At 31.4% G+C, this 21,042-nt stretch overlaps 1 protein-coding gene across 1 annotated transcript in view; it reads right to left on the bottom strand.

Annotated features, from left to right (window-relative positions):
* Positions 1 to 21,042, bottom strand: part of LOC117115968 (RNA-binding protein Nova-1-like) — a 60,193-nt gene that overhangs the window by 33,245 nt on the left and 5,906 nt on the right. Inside the window, exon 2 of the mRNA XM_033259866.1 lies at positions 3,615 to 3,761. Coding sequence (XP_033115757.1) covers positions 3,615 to 3,761 — 147 coding nt within the window. The remainder of the gene's footprint in view (positions 1 to 3,614; positions 3,762 to 21,042) is intronic.

The following is a 21,042-nucleotide window of genomic DNA, read 5'->3' as shown; positions in this document are numbered from 1 at the left end:
TAGTAAAATGCTAATTCCTTTTTCTTCATCTTCCTATGTAACTGGAGCTGGTCTGCTTGTTGCATGCATGTTCCCTGTATTTTAAACTTAAGCATGCATGCAACGTGCATGCATGTTCCCTATATTTTAAACTTAAGCATGCATGCTTGTTGCATGCATGCTTAAGTTTAAAATACAGGGAACACCAAGCATAAGAAATGAATTGGATATTAACAGAAACCAAATTGCATGGTGCACTGGAGACTCAGTCAGGCTCTGTATCTCACTATTATTAATTACAGTAATACTCGGAGGATAATAACGTGCTTTGATGATATCATATATACTGTAGGGATATTGCGACTATAAATGTGAAATAAATGAATGATGGGCAATATATATTAACTTTGCACTTACAGATGTTAAAAGCATTAGTTTTAATTATTGAGGTAAGAAAAAAGCTACCACCCACATACACCCCCGAATCAATAATTACAATTACAATTGTATATATGATAGAAGGAATGAATATGTTTAAAACATCGTAAGTGTTAAGAAAGTACTACTGTTACAAGCCTACATTAGAGCTGACAGAATTACCCTAGTATTTAAACCAAGGTACCGGTATAACGCTGCATTTTTTATGCTCGCGATAAGCTCACAACAATGTATAGCTAGATCTTGAATGTGGTAACATTCTCGCAAAATTTTATCGCATGCCTGTATTCTTACGTTGCATGCAACATGCTCGCAGATGGTTATTACATGTGCGTATGCTTGCAATACATGGCCAACATTGCCCTGGATGCATGGAACATGCTCACTCACAGATGGGTCAGTAAATGAATCTAAAAGCATTTTAAAGAAAGTGACATAAATTTATTAAACACACACTTTTTCAGTGAACAGCGAATATTTTCCATTTGAAATTTTCACTTAAAGTAGAATACTGTCTTAATGCAAGTTTGACTTTAATAAATGTGTTCACTAAAGTGCTACTGTGTATGAATACTATTATATTAATGGCTGTATTTCTTAAATCTTGAAGTAAATAGCAACTCTTGAGATGTGATGTTGCCATTGAAAACTATCACATTTTGATGAATTGTAACATGCAGTACTCTTTGAATTGGTTTTAAACTTAATTTACCATATTTGTTTATGGTATAACCTCACACTACAGTTTGGCTTTCAAAACCATAATTAATTAGCAACAAATTCTCATTTTGAAAGAAAGGACTTTTACGTCACTTACGTAAAATGATCACCCCACCCCAAATAACAATAGGATTGATAGACAAATGTGTGACCCCAAACATCCAGAAATATAAAAATTATTAGTACTTGTTATATTATAGGCTTATAATTCTAAATAAGCTAAATATTACATATAAACACTTTCCTATAATCTCTTATTCATGTTGACAGGAAGTAATAAACTAGAACTCAGCCCCAGGTCATGAACTTTGACTCCTATTTTAATGCAGACACAGTTGACACTGACAATAAACATTTTTATGTCTATCTTGGGAGGTGTTCATGAGTGGGCTGGTGGCTAGTACAGTAGAAAAAAGCACTGCATATTTAGAAACTATTTCATAGTATCCCCTTATATTGATTCGACTTCTATTTTAGTATTTTACATTAAGTGCTCCTGAAACGAAAATACTTTGAACAATTAATAGATATAAAGGTTGTTTATTTTCTGGTTTTTACTAATTTTATTGCCACAATTCCATTTGCAGTATGCACCAAAAATAAAAATTGTCTCAACATTCTAGCCATATCATTCCCAATACCATTCAGATTTAATAAATATATGATACAATACTAGCATTATACATTTGCCATATTGTCTATAAGTGAGACAAGTAAAGAAAGAAGTATGTTCTTACTGAAGATATTGGTGAACTTAAGTGATTGATGTTCAATTTAGTATCAATTTCTAATATAAGTTCAAGACTGTGTAACAGTTATGCTTTTAAAACACAAATAAAATAAAAATAGTATATAAACTGACAATTGGATTCAATTCAACCTCAGCCACAATAATGATAACAATTTTTTGTTAGCTCAATGGCCTCTTAAGTCAGGTTACCATGGCAACAAGCTATGGCTTATATCCTAGCAATCGTAGCTAATGCTCAGTACAGCACTGAAGCACTGTAGTTTGTAACCATGGTTCCAATAGTGCTGCACTTATCCGATGGACTGAAAACCTGCCAGCAAAAAAATTAACATGCATAATACGTTCTAATGCACACAGGTAAAATATTAACCCAGAGAGTGTGTCTTCGTGATTTTACAAATGGCCTATGGGCAGGTCATTGATGTTCGCTGCTGCCGCTGTGTTAGATAATAACCATTAAATCCTCACTACAGCATATAGCATTAGGTGTGAATCACCAACTAGAGAACACAGACTTCGCTACTCTTGTGAGTATTGGCCAATGATTACTAGGTTATTTCAACAAAAATATCGCATTCAAAATTTTTACTATCAAAAGACTATAATTTGAAAATTACAATTTTTTAACTGTTATACTGTATAACTTGTCTTATTATTATTATTATTTTTTTTTTATCATAGTATACCAGCACAGTTTTATTACTTCTAACATACCACATTTACTTTAATTAACTCCGCCTCTAGAACCTCATTTGGAATAAAACGCCTCCTACGAACAAACTCCCCAAGGCGTTTATTTTATCCTCAATTAAACACCTGGTAGCAACATCATTCTCAACATATTCTAATCCAGTAGAATTACATTTTTCCTAACCTGGTTGGGATCAATAAGTCTTTACGATCACACACACATTCTGACGATAACTACATGTTGTAGTTCCATATTTATAGTCAAATTAAGACGCGTTCATTTGAGTATATATGTACCCATTTTACACCAAAGTAAATGCCTCCCTCGAATAAATTCTCAACAATAAAACACCCTGGTGCGTTTATATAAATGAATATATTATTTTAGCTCTGAAATCTAGTAGCTAGTTTTTGGCCTACCTAATCATTCAGATAGCCTACTCTAATCCAAACACCTTGATAATGCCTAAAATTGTTATGTTTTTCTCAACTCTGATGAAGAAATTTGCACTTTTGATTTCGGGAATTACAGGTTTATAAAACAATTTCGAATCAGGAATTACAGGTTTATAAAACAATTTCAAATCACAAAAATAGAAATTTTGATGGGATTTTCAGAAAACACACCGGAGAAAGTGTTACGTTATCACTCCTGGGAAATATAACAGTTTCAGCTCAATGCTTACACACACGACTGTAGCCACGGTTCACAGAATATGTCTATTGTTCAAAGCTGTTTGAGGAATGAAGTAAACAATTGTAGAAGCTTCAAACGATGAAAGGCGGCATAAGCATAACCATCAAGGTGGACTGGATCATAATCAACCTAACACTGCATGGTCTACATTTTTTTTTTACTTTTTGATTAGTATAGGATATAAAAATAAAGAACAATCACAGGCCTATATCCGACTGATTGGAAATAGCAAAGTAACAATAGAACTATCTCAATCATAATACACTTAAAGAGGGTGTTTTACAATAGGAAGCCTACATTGAGACTACAATAATTTTGAAACACAAGACAATTACTTACCTGGATAAAAATCATTTGCTTTAGATAATTTGATATTTGATCCTGTGTCTCGTTGTAACTGGGCGATAGTCTGTCCCCCTTTACCAATAATGGATCCTGCCGCAGTGCTTGGAATGAGCATTTTCAAGACGCATTTGGAATCGTCACCTGATCAAAATAATAACAAAACAATTAGGAAAACCATTCAATGATATAATATATTTACAGATAGGCATTTACCTGAATGAATATGGCAAGTCTGATTTTGGGAGTAAATGGAGATGTTTCATGGTTGTAGTGTATTTCTATATTTATATTTATAACTATATTTTATATGCTTATTTATATTCATATTCCTTATGACTTTAGGCTATTATTCATCTTTCTTGCACCATTTTGTTTTCTACACTGCCTTGCCAATTTACCTGTTTGTTCTGCATCGTCAGTGCTTTGTTATCCTTGTCCTGTACTTTTTTATTTATTTTTTTAATTTTTCATTGCAAAGGTGGCCAATTACTTGTATGAGCGTACCTCATGTATTGGTCTCCCCACCACTCTCAAATTTGTTTTATTATTATCTCACATTTGGTGAAATAAATACTGAATACATAAATAAAACAAAGATTTAGTATGTCTCTACACAGTTCAATTCAATTTAATATTTATTTGCCAACAACAAGAACTACACATTAAACTTGACAACAACAAAAACATTCATTTATAATAAATTATTAATTGATACAAAATTTACAAATGTATCTGGTTAAAGTACATTAAAAGCAAGGACAACCAAAATTTGATAATTGTAGCAATTCTGATTACTATATAATAGTTTATGAGAAAGAGTTCACAACTGGTATGTGCACAAAGACATTGTCTCAATATAAGTGTGCTCATTACCTGATGAACTACGCTTAGTACAAAAGAGCTGCCTCGATAGTCTCTTTAATAGAGTGCAACCGTTTCTAGAGTACTCATTATGTTTAGTGGTGGATCTAAGAAAATAAAGGTAGATGGGGGCCCACGGAGGTATTTTGACAGGTAGCGGGTCTAGACCACCTCAGCCCCACCCATATGGTTGATTTTATTGTGGCACCTCTAGATGGCCGGAAAGGGCACTTGAATTTGAATGCAATTTTCCTTTTTTCATTTTTAAAATAGGGCTACCTGCACCACCCCTTGAATCTGTCTATGATGAATCTCATATTTCTATGTTATTGTTACAGAGGCCAGTGAGTTATTGATATTTTGCTATGTTATTTTTTTATTCAATGAACGATAAAATATTTCCTATTTTCCATTTTTTTGCATTTACCATGTAACATCCTACACAACTACCACCACCTGGTTATGTATGTTTTAGTTCTTTTTTATCACAGAATAAAACAGTATTTTTCTGTAAAATATTACTAAATATTCAATATATTTCAAAATTCTTCGCCATGTCCAAGTTTAGGAAGAATGTAAATTAATAGGGAAATTCACTAAATGGGAGGAAGTTTTAATATTTCAATAAACAATTAGTGATGTAGTTCTTAGTGGTCATGTTGCTTTTCACAAATATGTACAGGTATCAAGACAAATTCCTGTATTATCATTATTTTTATCACTATCACTATTATTAAAATTCAAAAATTATATCTTTATAGTCAAATAATGTGATATATTCCTAGTAACTTTCATTTTAGCCTGTTTTCTATATTTTAAAACAGATAAACATATGTCCATGTGGAACTAATTCAACAAAATATTATTTATTTTCAAATCAGGATACAAATTAATGGCTTTTATACAGCAAATACATTATTCATGAAGTTATAATGCCAAGAAATAAATCGTTTTTCTGTCTGATTATTTAAATTTCTATCTCTTGTGCAAATACTAGGCAGCCTAATATACAGTACTTGTCATGGATTATAATCATTTATAATGAAATAACCTGTTAAATATATCGCATACAATGTGTATGTGTATGTTCAATAACAATCTTTACAAGTCTATATAAAAATTTCAACCAAATTTTTTAATTTAGAAATTTTAAGTACATTTCATAGTGTTAGAAATCTTCTATTTTCTGCTTATATAAATGAATACCATAGTAGTACCTCATAAAATTGGGCTGATTTTTGGTAATGTGCTTATACCTAGGGAATCCTTTTCACAAAAAATATAATTTTGTTTTATCGACTGAGAGCATATCCTACAACCATATAGATGGCCAATCAAAAAGTTTTTAACATCTGATTCCTAATTCAGAGCAAACCATTGCATTTTCTGCAAGTGTTTGTAATAATCAGCCGAGTTACTCTTTCAACTCATATCATGGGCGTTTGCACGGGAAACTACGTAAAATTTGGCTCCAAGTATACCAAAGAAACTGCGGTATTAATATATGGTAAAATTCCAAACCTAGAAAATAGAACCAAAATTTTAATTCTTAATTTGGAAGTTTTGGGAAAACTATCGACTTTAGTACTAAAAATTAGTAGAAGAGTATTCTACTAATAATGTAATACAAAAGAAATAAGTACTTCACACATAAGGCCAAAAAAAATGTCAAGTTTGCCCTTTAATGCTGAAAATTATATAGGGACTATATTTTTTTTTCTCCTGTCAACAAAATTAACATTAAATTGCAATGCTTAAGCCTGTTCACTATTTGTTTTCAAAGGGTATTCATCAGACTGAATAAAAATAACTGATAATCAATATTTTATAATAAATTTAGACTTAGAATGGCAATACCTTACATCAGACACCAAATTCACGAAAAAATAAACTTTTTTAAAAACCACCGCCCCTACTTGTCAGTGAGCTAGGGTCGGCTGCAGGAGGGAAACAAACAATTTTTCTTTTTAGGCCTAATAACTTAACTTGTTTATTTGTATTTCATGCTACTAACTAATACAGCTTTAACTTTTATTTCCTAATGTGCTTCATACTGTTCACTTAATGGACGTTTTGTTTAAAAGCTGACTAGGGTTCATAATTTACGAGCAAGCTCAAGTTTTGAATTGTATGTAGATATTTATATTGGTAATATTCTAAAATTTCAATGCATTTTTGATGATAATGTGATCAACCAAATTGAGCAATTCGACTTCGAAATTTAACACTCAAAATTGTTAAAAATATCGCACTGGCATGTATGTAGTTACTCCATTTTTAGAGTGTATGCGCATTGATGCCGCAATTTTTGCGTACATATACGCGAAAACTCTAAAATCGTAGTTCCAGCGTCCGGTGCTGGTGCAAACACTCTATTTTGGAGCAACGGATAACTCGCACTCCATTTTGGACTGTCTGCGTATGCCGGCAAAACTTCATTTCAGAGTTTTTGAGTACTTGACGCAAAAATTTTAAAAATCAAAGTTTCAGTGACGTGCCCGTTTCGGAGTAAAATATAACTCGCAAAATTTTTCTACAGTATCAAATTTGGGGATAAATAAATGTGATCATCATCATGCCCATATACATATACCTCCCACAAATCACATCAAATTTGATGTTGTGGAGCGAGCGCAAGAAAGGGCTCAGTTGATCGGTATCTTATCTTTCTCCATCTCAAAATCAATCACTTTTCTAATAATAAGACAAATTAATAAACGAACACGAGAACCATCCATTCCAGTCCATTATCCGTTAACCTAATTTAGCAGTAAACAATCGATTGTTTCAGAGTTCATCGTCAATACATGAGAATAGGATTTAATATAACATGTCAGCTTTTGATTGATTTTGCCAGAAGGTTGTTTTCGAACGCGAAACCTTAATTTCTTTATATTTATGTCCCTTTTTGGACAAAAGCCCTTTAATGCTAATGTGTCCTGAAGATTAAATTACTATAGCATGTTAACGAATAAACCAAAGATCATAAATTAAACCTAGCAATAGAGATTACGATCGAAACCAATCTGTACTTCTACTTTTGCGTCTTAAAACAGGGCTTTTTTTTATACCTTATTTTGTGAACCCAACATCTGGCAATACAAATCTAACTTTAATCTGGAAGGCTCGATACAATTTAGGTACTAGCCTCCCAAGAGGTCCAAATTTGGTACAACAGTACACACAATATAAATAAAAAAGGATGATTTTAAATAAATAATAATATATTGTTTGCTTATTAGTGTGCCTACTGTACCATTAAAAACAACATTTCAGGAAACCATACATACATCCAATTCTATATAAAATTTAATTTGCAATAACAATGTCAAAAGAAAGTAAACTTAAGTATATTGCTATAAAATATTATTTCGATAGCATGTTAAGGGAAAAGCTTGGTGGTGTAGTGGTTAAGACACCAGGCTAGTTACTTGGAACTTGTGAGTTCAATTCCAAACCAAATCAATCGCAAGGATTTTGTTTTGGCAAATATTTGGAAATGTACTGTCTGGTAGGGCAAAACATCATTCCTATGTAAATATTAGGTTAAATAAATAGTTATCACATTGTATATAGTTCAGTACAATATACAATTAATCTTATATCAGTTTATTAATAATGTTTATATCTGACTGTTATTATATATTCTGTGTTGCAAGTTGTCTGTTTTTAAATAAAATGATTAATATCTTGTATTTTGCTAAATGTAACTTATGATACAATGTTACCAACAAATTATATTCATGCTGAAAGTATACATGCTGTCTGGCTGCCTATTTGTAGAGAATGGAAATGCTAATAAGCAGAATTCAATGAATAGAAAATGTAAATAACTCATGAAAGATAGAAAATCCCTGAAGGTTATATACTATCTACAGGTACTCTCTCTTTCTAATTTCCACATAACGAGAGATAGGATCGGCTTACGGCTTCCTAGTTTTTGTAAAGCAGGAAGGGTAAGGCACTAGATAGCCTTCCCATTAATCTACATTACAATATTACTGGTAAAGACAATCCTTTGTAAACTAGCCAGATGACATTATTTCATTAATTATAATAATATTATCTTTTTTATACATCATATTACAATCTTTTAGTCGAGTGTGTTATTTTCTAATTTCATATAGAATTATTAGCATACAATTATATTATTAAATATTTAGCATAAGCGTTTGATATCCGATTCTGGTATAATTTACTTCAATAAATTAAAGAGTCAACAAATACACAGTAGTGGCAACCGTGAGACTAAAAAGTAGTATTTTACTGTATAAAGCAATTATTTATTAAAACACATAACATATTTAAAATATAACTAAAAAGCTTTAAAAACATCAAAACCATTAAAATCCATATAAATTCATCATGTAGTTTAAGCTCATATTATTTATCATTGTTTCATTACAAATTCTAGCCAAAAAAGGGACTTCAAAAAGTGAAAAACTTTTTGCATCATTAAATCAGGTATAATTATATTATTATACTTGATTAGTTTGTTTACATTCAATAAAAATAATAATGGAATATATATTAAAATACATCTAATTTGTAAATATTGAATCGTGTATTTGTTCAACATTATAATACATTTTTATTTATTGTTATATTTTATGATAATGTTCGACAAATAACGCACTCAGAATTCAAGAATGAATATTGAAGTTTAAGACTCAAGTTACATATTTACATATCCTCAAATAATAATCATATATAGAAATAGAATAAACTAAAATTGAAAGAGAAACTACAGTATTTTGAAAACATACACAAAAATATAAAATATTATGTCTTAAGATAACCTATGTTTGCAATCCAAATGAAAATTATCATAAGCAAATGAAATTTCTAAAATTCTGAAATGATTTGTCCAGTACATCAAAGCATATTAATTAGTTCGATGGTGCTATGGCTAAGTTCATGAATATTCATAGGGTTATCATCTTACTGATGACATACAAAGGATTTTACAGAAGTGCAATAAACCCTGGTGTACAGCACAAATAGGCCATTATGTATACACCTACCCCCATGTAGACATCCGGATGTGTTTTATGCAAAATTTAAAAAAAAAAATGTTTAGTTTCATATTCTGAATTTGAAATTATTTTTGGTGAGGGTATTTACTATGTACTATCCTACATACTAGTGGTAAACAGGTTGGAAAATAATAAAAATTGTGTTTTTTATTTTATATAAAAAAGTAAAATGAGTCTTTGTAATGTATTCATTTCTTGTAATTATTATTTATAAGTGAAATAAATGTTGAATCTAAATTTGTATTCTGCCATTCATGTTTCCACCTCTTGTTAAGCTTTGACAATAACCATTCACATCATCATTATTTTTTCAAGGAAAATAAAAAATAATAAAAAAAATAATAGCGAATAGTAAATTTTTTCATGAGGCTCCAAAAATGTGATGTAGAACTAACGATTAATTTTACTTGGTCTTCACAATAGCAATTTTAAACCTTAACATTTTTTAAACTTATATTTATAAATGCAATCTTAGAGAGAATTTATTTTGGTTTGTCATCAAAATGTTATTCATGTTTTCTAAATTATAAGCATCAAAATATTTAATCAAACACAATTGGTGCAAGTGGTTGCGGTTTGGGTACTCAATCTTCATGTTAGGTGTTTTGACCCACCTACTGTGCATTTACCTTGTGTCTGGACAATGATTTACATATATTAATGTCTTGGATGACCCAGGTTCACGAATGGGTAGCTTGTGAGATGTTGGACTACCATTTATTACTTTGCACTGTGTCTGCATTCAATGACTAGACATATGCCTTAGGTAGCGAAGAATTTTACACTTTTCCTTTTGCAAAAGATGCATTTTATATTCCTACTTTTGGGAGTGAATAAGTTTACAAACAAAAGTAATATTAAAATCTCAAGCAACTTGTACCCCTTCGCAGAAGTGCATTATAAATTCCTACATTATAAATAACTACTGTCACACGAATGTAAAAATTGTCATAGTTGATAAAAATAAAACAATTTGAAATGTTTGTAATTGTTCAACAGGATGAAGTAAACAACAATTATTGAACCAGAGGAAACGCTTTGTATAACAGCACTACCTGACCTCAAGATCCTATGTTTATTGGACTATAAACAATTCATAACGAGGCAAACCAAAAATAGTTTCAAATTTGTTAACACGCAATTAGGTCAGACCTGGCTCCATATGCAATTCACGATTCTTTTCTCGTGACTTTCATACTACTGATATTGTGTACAATTTTTTTAAAGCATAATAGATAAGAGCACAATTACATTTGAATGGTTGGTTGTTTGATATGTGAATTCTGTTATCATATTTTTGAGCCACCCTCAAGTCTGGCAGTGATTAAACGTTTCTCTTGACAATTGTGATTCATCTATACATATCACATACATAAAAGCAGAATTGTATTTCATGCAAAAGCAATGATACATAACAAAAATAAAATATCTTATCAGTAATGTATTTTGAGGAGGGGAAACTATTATAGGCCTATTTCTTTAATTTTGAAAGAAATGAAAGAACATACTTTATGGTTAGTATTTTATAACAACAGATTATTCTAAACTATATTCAACCACAGGTAGCAATGAATGGACTAAGAGCACAATCATACTTATTATATCGGCCCAAGGCCACCTTAACTACGGCGAACTAAAACCGAATGTTCTTTTTGCAGTTTGTATTTGCCGACTCAGAACAACTGTTCCGTTTGCGGTTTGTATTTCCAGTCAGATTATGGTTGCACTGCGAACATTCATACTTCCTTCTTTGTGCCAGGTTTATGCGTGAAATTTTACCGTTCAAAATAGGCCGCTATCAAAGCGCCCTTGGTGAACCAGGTTTAGTTTATGTTGAGATATGAAAATTAGTTGAACCTACTGTAAGTCCTAGATTGCAGGACCTTAGCCAACTTTAAAGTCGGACTAAATTTAAATCGGCTCTGGGTCGACTTAATATGTATTGATTGTTCACACTAAAAAATGGTGGCACTGAAGAGGCCCTGAGCCAACGTAACTATTAAGTGTGCTTAACTAATTGATTAACCAAAGTAATTGATGATCTTGGCAACATTCTTCTACCAACAATGCAATTTCCTAATGTCTAATAAACATATATTACAAGATCCTATATAATTCAGTGAAATTTGCCTATAGTTCTAGTTAAAATATCAAATTTTTTTCAATTAATAGTTCAAAGAAGATTTTAAGGCAGAGATTTCAGGGGCTGAAATTTGTAGATTGAATCAATTTGAAGGTCCAATAATCATCCAAGATTACAAAGCAACCTGGGTCTAGGTGGAAGGAATGGACACTCCCACATAAAAGAAAAAAAACCAAAATTGGTGATATAGCTTGAAATGATGCAACTATCATTTTAAGGTAGGTTGCTTTAAATATATACAGTAAATATTTTAGGCTCACCCTTAGGGGCTGGTTAACTTGCACTCCGGTCCGGTCCGCAGACCACTAGTTGAGAGTTCCTTTTTAAATTATCCACTCATTATGAGGACTTAATGTACAGTGCGTGATACTATTTACATTTCCTAGAAATGATGGGAAAAGCTTTAGTCCAGATGCAGGACTTAGTAAAACTTTACTAATCATAAATCGAAGAAAAATATAGAAATAGTTATTAGGAATCGCATTCACACTACAAAATAATTGTGAGCTTATACATGCAAAAATTAAAAATTATTCTAATAATATATAATCTATATTATAAATTGAGATGGTACAAGTAAAAGGTATGTCTACTGATAACTACTGATCAAATAAGCTATCTAAATTATGGAATTTAAATGAAACACTATAACAAGTCTAAAAAGTAAAGTACTGTAATATATTAATATATGTTAATAGACACTGTACAAAATTTTAATTTTGCAAGTTGCAGTTCTCTCTGGTTTAAATTCATCAACCACATGGAGAAATAAAAGTCGAAAACCATCTGCTAACGACTGACAACAACTGAATTACAAGTTAGGGTCATGGATGTATTGTTGAATATTTATGAAACTAACTAAAATTACCTGCCTTTCTTAATAAAGCCGTGATATTAAAATACTATGTTTTAATTCCATCTAATATCTTATTTTTCACATCAAACTCCTTTATCACTCGGGGCAACAAATCTATGAAATGCTAGATTGCACACTGAGAGGCTCACTGATTGGTCCTCCGAACATCAAAGGAACATGATCTACGTATTTATACATTTTAACTACCACCAGCTTTATGAATGCACTTTTACAAGTTGTACTCAAACGACCAGTACTTATTACATATAAATTATGTTACAACATATTACAGAATCATAAAATATGATAGGAATTGTTTCAAAATCTTGAATTCTTGTTTATTTCAATGTTTTATTATTCACAGAATATTAAGTCCGGCACTCATCACACGTGATGGTCGTCGGCCGATGCGATTCTATCAAGAACGCAACACCCATAATGCGGATCTTTTTTAATGACAATCTCATCACTGCCACCAACAATCAGAAAACAGCATTGCGTCGTCGAAATCCGGGGACACTCGCTCTGCCGTACGATGGCTGTATAACCGCAGCATGACGAATCCAACTCCACTCCCCGAGGGCTAAACGATGCGAAGCCGTCTGCTGATTGGCTGCGGCAGTCTGAATGGACCATCATTAAATATGATGTGTTGCGCGCAAATTTTCGTATTGCATTCTTCATAAAATCGCTCCGGGCACAGTAAGCACGTGGCTTTAAGCTCATAGACCATCATATGGTGCAGTGTGTGCCTGGCTTTGTTAGAAATAAACGACAAAGGGTAAACATTATACATTAGTGTGCTCAGCATTTTTCAAGCACCATGTAATCTGGCACTGTTAAACTATCGACCAAATGCAGTAAGAGACATGCCTAACCATGTACATGAATCTGTCATTATATTCTCAGTTAATAACATTATCAATTCACATTTTCAAAAAACATAACATTTAATTTCATGCTGGCGAGTTTGACCAGCCCTTTAAACTGAAATACAGTCTAAAAATATCATATATTTATGAACCATAATAAAAATGATGTATTTGATTTTACATGAAAAATAAATGATACTCCTACAGCTAGTAAAAAAAATATATTATTACAGATGATGATTTTTATTATTTCACTGGTAAATCAATTTATGCACAGCATGCTCCAATATCATGGGTTGGCAAATCCAGTTTACATATTTTGTGCTGTGTGTTCGTTTTGATATCTGGTTGTCATACCGTATCCAACTGAGAATGCCACCATGATAAACAATTACAGTCAAGCCTTGTTCCCTTCAAAAATCATAAGTACTGCCAAGCTAATATTAAGTGAGGATCGCGATTTACTATAAGTATGTTAGTAAAAGCCATTTTATATTTTGTGTTGTAAATACGAAGCTTATAAATTTAGTGAACAGGAAAGCGAGGTCGAGTAAATAACAGAATTATTGGAAGGCCAGAAGCAGAGGTATAAGCTAAGACTAGCTGAATCAAAACAATTTATGAGCCTCCCAGGAGAAGTCAAATTGAGTTGGGCTTACTGTAACTGAACAGACGTTGGATATCAGTAAAATGCTTTCAGTATTACTTAAAATACACAACCTGAATTTTATAGCAGGTTCAACTGTAAAATCAACTGAGGATAAACAGAATATTTTTTTTCCATACAGTTGCATAATAATTCTTGTTGACATCTGTTCTGCAAACTACATAAATCTTTCCTTGCTATGAATTATATCTGCTAATGTACTACTACTAGATGAAAAAGATATATACCGTATTTATTCGAATAAACACTTCAGGGCGTTTATTGTTGAGAAAGTTTTTGAAGGGGAGTTTAATCAAGGGAGGCATTTATTAGAAGAGGGATGTGTTTATTTTATTGGTATAAAAAAGCATACGTATACTAAAATAAATGCCCCTTAATTTCAGTGTAAATTTGGAACTACAGTACAATACATAATTACCATCAAAATGTATTGTGTGATCATAAATAATTATTATAGCTCCAAACTAAATGTAATTCTACTGGAGTAACATTAATAGAATGTGTTAAGAATGATGTTGCTTCCATTAGACTTGTTTACAGTCATTTAGAAGGGAGGGGGGAAAGGGAATGTTTACTCAGTGAAATAATACCTTGGGACGTTCATTCGAGGGAAGCGTTTACTTCAAATGAGGCTCTAGAAGGGGGCATTTATTCAAAGCGGGGCGTTTTATTCAAATAAATATGGTACAGGTATGACTGTTTTGTTAGGTTATTGTTGTACATGTGATAATCTAAATTTCTTTTTTTCTCCACTGAGAACCCTAAAATTAACCTGATTAATATTAATAAGTACTTCATAATTTCATTTAACATACACTGATCCAACACTGCAATTAATTAAATTCAAGCCCTAGCATATTTATTCATTTTCGATAAATCTGGAACAAAAATTCCCCCCCCAAAACCCTTAAAAAATATGCCAAATTTGGAGATGTTCCAAGATACAGTAATAGCAATAACAATAATTTCTTGATTTGGGCAGATAATTGTTTAAAAGGATTTGTGTAATTAATTTACATCTTATAATTGCCAAATAAGTTGCAAGTTAGGGATTTGAAAAAGGCAGTGTTAACCAAAGATCTTCAGATTTAAGATTTGCTAATTTCCCTTTAGGTACAATAATAGCTTCCTATGCAATTATGATCAATTAGAGGTAGATTGACCAAATTAAGTTATTTATCTGACTGACAAAACTATCTTAAATCCTGCAATAAGCCCACACATTAATATCGGACTTAAGTAGTCTTACAAAACAAACTAAGATACAAAACCCTAAAGAGACGGTAATTTAATTTGCCTATAGAAAAGCTCTCTAACTGTAATTTAGACATAAGACAATGCTAACTACCAAATTTTATAATATTAACAATTTCTACAAAAACACAGAAAATGTATATTTTTTTTCCTTTTACTTCTGAGTTTATGGAAACCTGAATATAATGATACCTCACTAATTAAATTATACTTCATTTCACATATTATATTATGCCTAAAAAATGTTCATGGGGGACATAGATAAAGAAGCCAATGCTTCTATGAATTGGCAGGCCATAAGTCCCTCATTTGGTATAATATATCACAGAATTAGCATGGTACTAACAATAAAATGCTAAGATAGCATTCTTAAGTTGGCCACTCACTATGTTGTATGACATCGTGTGACCGTCACACAACGAATCCAACTCCACTAGGGCTAAATGATGCGATGCAGTCTGCTGATTGTCGGCAGTCTGAACACATCGTCATTAAAAACCATCAGTTGCACGCACATCTTTTTCATAGAAGTGCATCGGCCGACGACCGTCGTGCGCAGTTAGTGCCCGGCTTAAAATTTTTTGACAATAATTTAATGAAACATTACATCATAGTTTTGTTTATAGAATGAGATCAGAAAATATTTATATCGGTCTTAGAATGAAATCTGGGACAATACTTAACAGTTATCATCAACACGAAAATTAAGGCCAACGAATATAACAATTTTTATCGGCTGCTGAGCCAAATGAATTAGGTTAAAGAGACCATATTGAGACAACAGAAGCAAATTAGAGATGAAATTGTCATCCTCTCTCGACTTGAATATATTGGCGTCTTGTTAAATGTTACGTAATATATCGTGCAAAATACTAGGGTCTATGCGTTTAAAATTGGAAATACAAGAATAGAAGAAGTAAGTCAGCACCCACACCACAGTATTGGGATATTCCCTCGTCGCTGACCAGGGATCTATCATTATGTACCCCTGTCTAGCACAAGTTGAGTCTCAGGGTCCTCCTATCCCGATAAGAGTAGAAAAAAAATAGCTGGCAAGGAATGGGGAAAAGGGTAATCAAAAAAATAAGTATGGTTTTAATTGAGATTAGGTGGTACCGGCTTTTAAAAATGAAACGTTTGCAGTAAAATCAATACCTATTCAGATCAATACACAGCATGTGTGCAGTCTGCAACTTGGCAATTTCGTATTTAAATCTATATTTTAAATTTCTATTTTTTAACAATAGATTTTTTTTTTGTTTGAATATTAGTTTAAGTATTATTTATGGTTTTATAAATGACTTGATAAGTAATATAATATTTTCTATTTTTTAACCTTGGAAAGCAAATGTCACTTACTTTTTATTTAACTAGACTAAATTGAACTTGAAAAAATAAACTTAGTATAATGTACATTTTATAAAATAATTAGTTTATCTCAAATCGCCAGCCTGCCTTCAAAATGAAGGAACATAAATTTCCAGTTAGTTCTCAAAATGAAGGAACATATGACAAAGTACTACACAAATAATAATTACTAACCAATATGATAATGCCATAAGAAACATGCAATATGAAAAACAGCCAGAGCAAGATTAATTGTAGCAGAAATGATGATTTAAACAGACTGGTAGACTTATATTGTAATTTAGTAATCTACAGAGCGAAGTGGTTATTTGCTGGTGTATGATTCAGAGTTACCTACCAGCTACCATATTATGTTCAACAAAAGCTCAGAGACCAGAAAAATAAGATATAACAAGCCATTAACAACAGTATCAGATCTTTGTTTATTCAATTCCATTTTTTAGTGAGCTCACAAAGTATCATCAGACAATTTAATCCTTCAATTCTAGATCCTCAGGTATAAGCCCACCCTCTCAGGCATAAGTCCAGGGTATGACTTTTATAAATATTCTCATAAAATTAAAAGGCATTAAATATTGGCTTTGAATTAGGCAAACAGTGGAGACATATTGCCATTTCATTAAAAATGGATTCCTGAAATATAAGCCCAACATCCCCCCCCCCCAAAAAAAATTTTGTGTTCAAGGGATATGGGCTTATAGCAAAGAAACAGTACATGTATAGAAAAAGACAACATATCTTTCTTTTAAATATTCTATTAGTATTTACCATTGATACACAGAAACCAAAAAACCACTCTCTCTCTCTCTACAATGAAATATTTTGTCTTCTTTTCTTATTAATATTATATTACTATTCTTGTTGTGTACTGTAAATTTTATTGTCTTCTGTTCTTATTAACATTATATTACGATTCTTGTTGTGTACTGTTAATTTTATTAAAACAACCTTTGAAAATGTTCCTTGGTAAAACAAGCACACAAATTAGCTTTACATTGAAGCCTTACCAGCACAATTGTTGCAGAGCTATAATCTACAGTAAGAGCTCTTTTGTTCTTAAAACACAAATTACAATGCTTGTCAGCCTGGCATCAAGCCTCAAACCATATCTTATGATCAGCATTGAAAATTAGCGGACGGCAATGAATATTGATTATCAGATCCGTTTCTAAAATGAAAACGGATAATGAGTTGCCTGTGAATGATGAATTGTACAGGGTGAGGCCTGGGTAAATATTTGGTCACTCTTATCACACAGTACAAAGGTCGGTTGGTGTTTCAACATGATGGTAGCCGAGGCTAATAGTAATAACATGGTTTCATTCAAGATGAAAATTTAAGATTCATATCTCATTACTTGAATGATATGAGTACAATACAATCTCAAAAAAATTCTCGATTAACATTTTAATATAAAAAAATTATATCCAAACACATGTATGTATATACTGATTTATTGGTTTTAAATTACATAGTTATTGGACAAGATTATTGATTAGTAGAAATTTCATTTGATAATTAATATCTTATATATGATGATGGATTGAAAAATGATATGACACCAAATTATGCTTTCATTTATTAATGCACAATTTTATTGGTTTCTCTTTTCCTAGACCATGACCAATCCTTATACATATGATCTAACAAGACAAATAATATTAATCAATGAATTTTAAAATTTAATGACTGAAAATTGTAGGAAATTGTACTTTTAACTCTACCGTTACATGTGGCCAAAGCATAGCTTATGAGCTATAAACGGCCCGACTTCAATTTTGTTGCCGAAATGAATTTTTTTTTTTTTTAATTATTTTGCATTTGAATGTTCCTATATATTTTTTCTAATTTTTTATAATCACTTTTTTAATGTATGTGCAATTTTTAAATATTTATATTTATACCAATGATGTATTTTCATTTGTAATAAAATTCAATTGACTTGAACTGAATTGAAATAAAAAAACCCTATAATGTCGACTATCTTTGGCTAGAAAAATCCCTGGTGTTTATGGCCCGATGCCGACCATCACCAAAAAAAGCTAATAATATTAAAACTGTGCATAAGGCGGTCTAAAAGCAGTACATGAAGGTTTTGCAAGCACACTGGAAACGTTCTGGTACGACTGTCAGTTCACCCTTCCGACTCACTTTTATACCCACCTGCTCTATACATCAATTATAATTAAATTATAGATTTACATTACAATGGGAATCTAATATAGCCTATATCAATTTTTTATTTATTTTGTATACTCGTGAGCCATTCAGTTTTGTTTTATTGTTGTTTGTAGTGTAATTAATTTTTATACCAGATTTTTATCTACAGAAGTACTTTCTAGGAAAGTTCAAAACTCCCTCCCACTAATTTATGGCTATGTTCTCACACGGCTGCTAATGGTTAGCAGGATCCGGATCTTGCTAACCGTTAGCTGCCGTGCATCCATCCAAGAAAATCCCGATCTGGATACCAAAAATATGATGATCGAATCACTGGCCAATAAGAAACTGGAAATTGTAAACGTGTGCGCGTGATTGGTTGATGATAAGAACACGCTCAACTTGCTAACCGATAGCACTTGCTAACCATTAGTGGTATCCGGATACGCAAGTGCTAACGGTTAGCGCTAATGGTTAGCTCCCGATCCGGATACTAGGGCTCTCGTGAGAACCAGGCTTCTGTACAAGGATATCTTAAGTATTAAATACACCAAACTCAACCTGGGCCTAAAATAATGTGGAAAAATGAAAAGGAGAAATACCGCAAGACAAGCTTCTTTCAGACAAAGCAAAAATACTGCAAGATTTTGGCAATCTGTGTCTGAATAAAAGGGTTGATACGCCAACATGCTGCCTTACTTTAGACCTCCAAGCACACTAGTATGAAATATTGTGCAATATAGTGGTAACGGTCAACCAGCAAAACTAAATGAGAATGAAACGATAAAACAAAACAAAAAAGAATGTGCCTCTATGTTTTAACACGGCAATTATTACACTATTTTTTCAGACAGAAAAAATCAGATCACGGCAATATTGAGGTAACAAAGTCGCTGAGTGAAAGGTTATTAGGCCGGTAATCATGCCGGCTTGCTTACTGCAATATTGCAGCAATGTCTAATTTGAAAAGGACTTAAAGAGAAAATGTGCAGGGAAAATTCTCTCTGCTTGCACCATTATATAGTATTATAGCTAATTTTTATGTCTACTAAATACAAAATGGAATCAAAAATTAACGTATAATTACCTTCTAGTATACATTGTAAACACCACAGGTCAAATATTAATAAATATTTTAATATTACAAAATTGACCAGTCACTTGGTTAATCAATTTTAAATAAAATTTATTTTATCTACCAATCAAATAGCAAATTAATTATATAGCTTATGAATTTCTCAACACAAAAATATCATAGTCCAATCATTATTGGCAATCAGAACGCATTCTATCGATAAAGTAGACTGGTTGAACGACCTGCATCACAATGAATACATGAATACAAATCAAAACTTAAAGATGCACTGTCTGCTAAAAAAAAAAATCGAAAAATTCCTCAAAATTTAAATTAAAATGTTGAATAGATTATTTAAAAGTGATCGAAAGTTATTAACTTCTAGCTAGAAACAAATTCAAATGAATTAGTTTTTGCTGATATAGAGATGGTTTTCTGCGAAAATCTATAAATTGATTACCAGCAAATTAAAGGGCATATGCATTAGAATACAGCAACATTGTATTATTTAACTGTCTGTTTATTGGTAGAGAATTTTTGTTCACATTTAAATTTTTAATTGCAAGGTAATAACTTACTTAAATATACAAATTTTATAAGCAATTCAAATATGGAATTGATTTAAAAAAAATTATTTTAGCTTGATGTATTTTTAATAAAATTGATACAAATAATTCATAAACTAGCTTTAAAATAAAGTAATTAATAAAGCAAATAAAATATAAAATTTTGATAAGATACATGTAAAATCAAAACAAATTACAAGTAAAAATTAATTAATAATTTTTAAATAATTATTGCAATAATAATTGTTATATTTTTATATTGATATCAAATATTGATATATTTTTTTCATTGACTATTTTTGTATTTATTCAAAAAAAAAATTGTAATACAAACTATTTCAGATTTGGCTGCTGTTCCTAATTTTATATTTTTTATACCGAATAAATAAATAAATAAAATAAATAATGAAGATCTAATGAATTAAATCTTGCCATATGCTCCATTTTTACAATGTAATGTAGTAGTATTAAAAAGATGTTTGTGCCTCACATCATGAAAGCTTTCTCATTAAAAGCCTCCAGCACCAAATGTTAGCTGTACACTATATTATAGCCCAACAGTTT

Source organism: Anneissia japonica, unplaced genomic scaffold (assembly GCF_011630105.1).
Source record: "Anneissia japonica isolate Jap-2015-1 unplaced genomic scaffold, ASM1163010v1 scaffold287743_len2803612_cov181, whole genome shotgun sequence".
Classification (NCBI taxonomy): domain Eukaryota; kingdom Metazoa; phylum Echinodermata; class Crinoidea; order Comatulida; family Comatulidae; genus Anneissia; species Anneissia japonica.
This window is presented reverse-complemented; position numbering and strand designations above follow the sequence as displayed.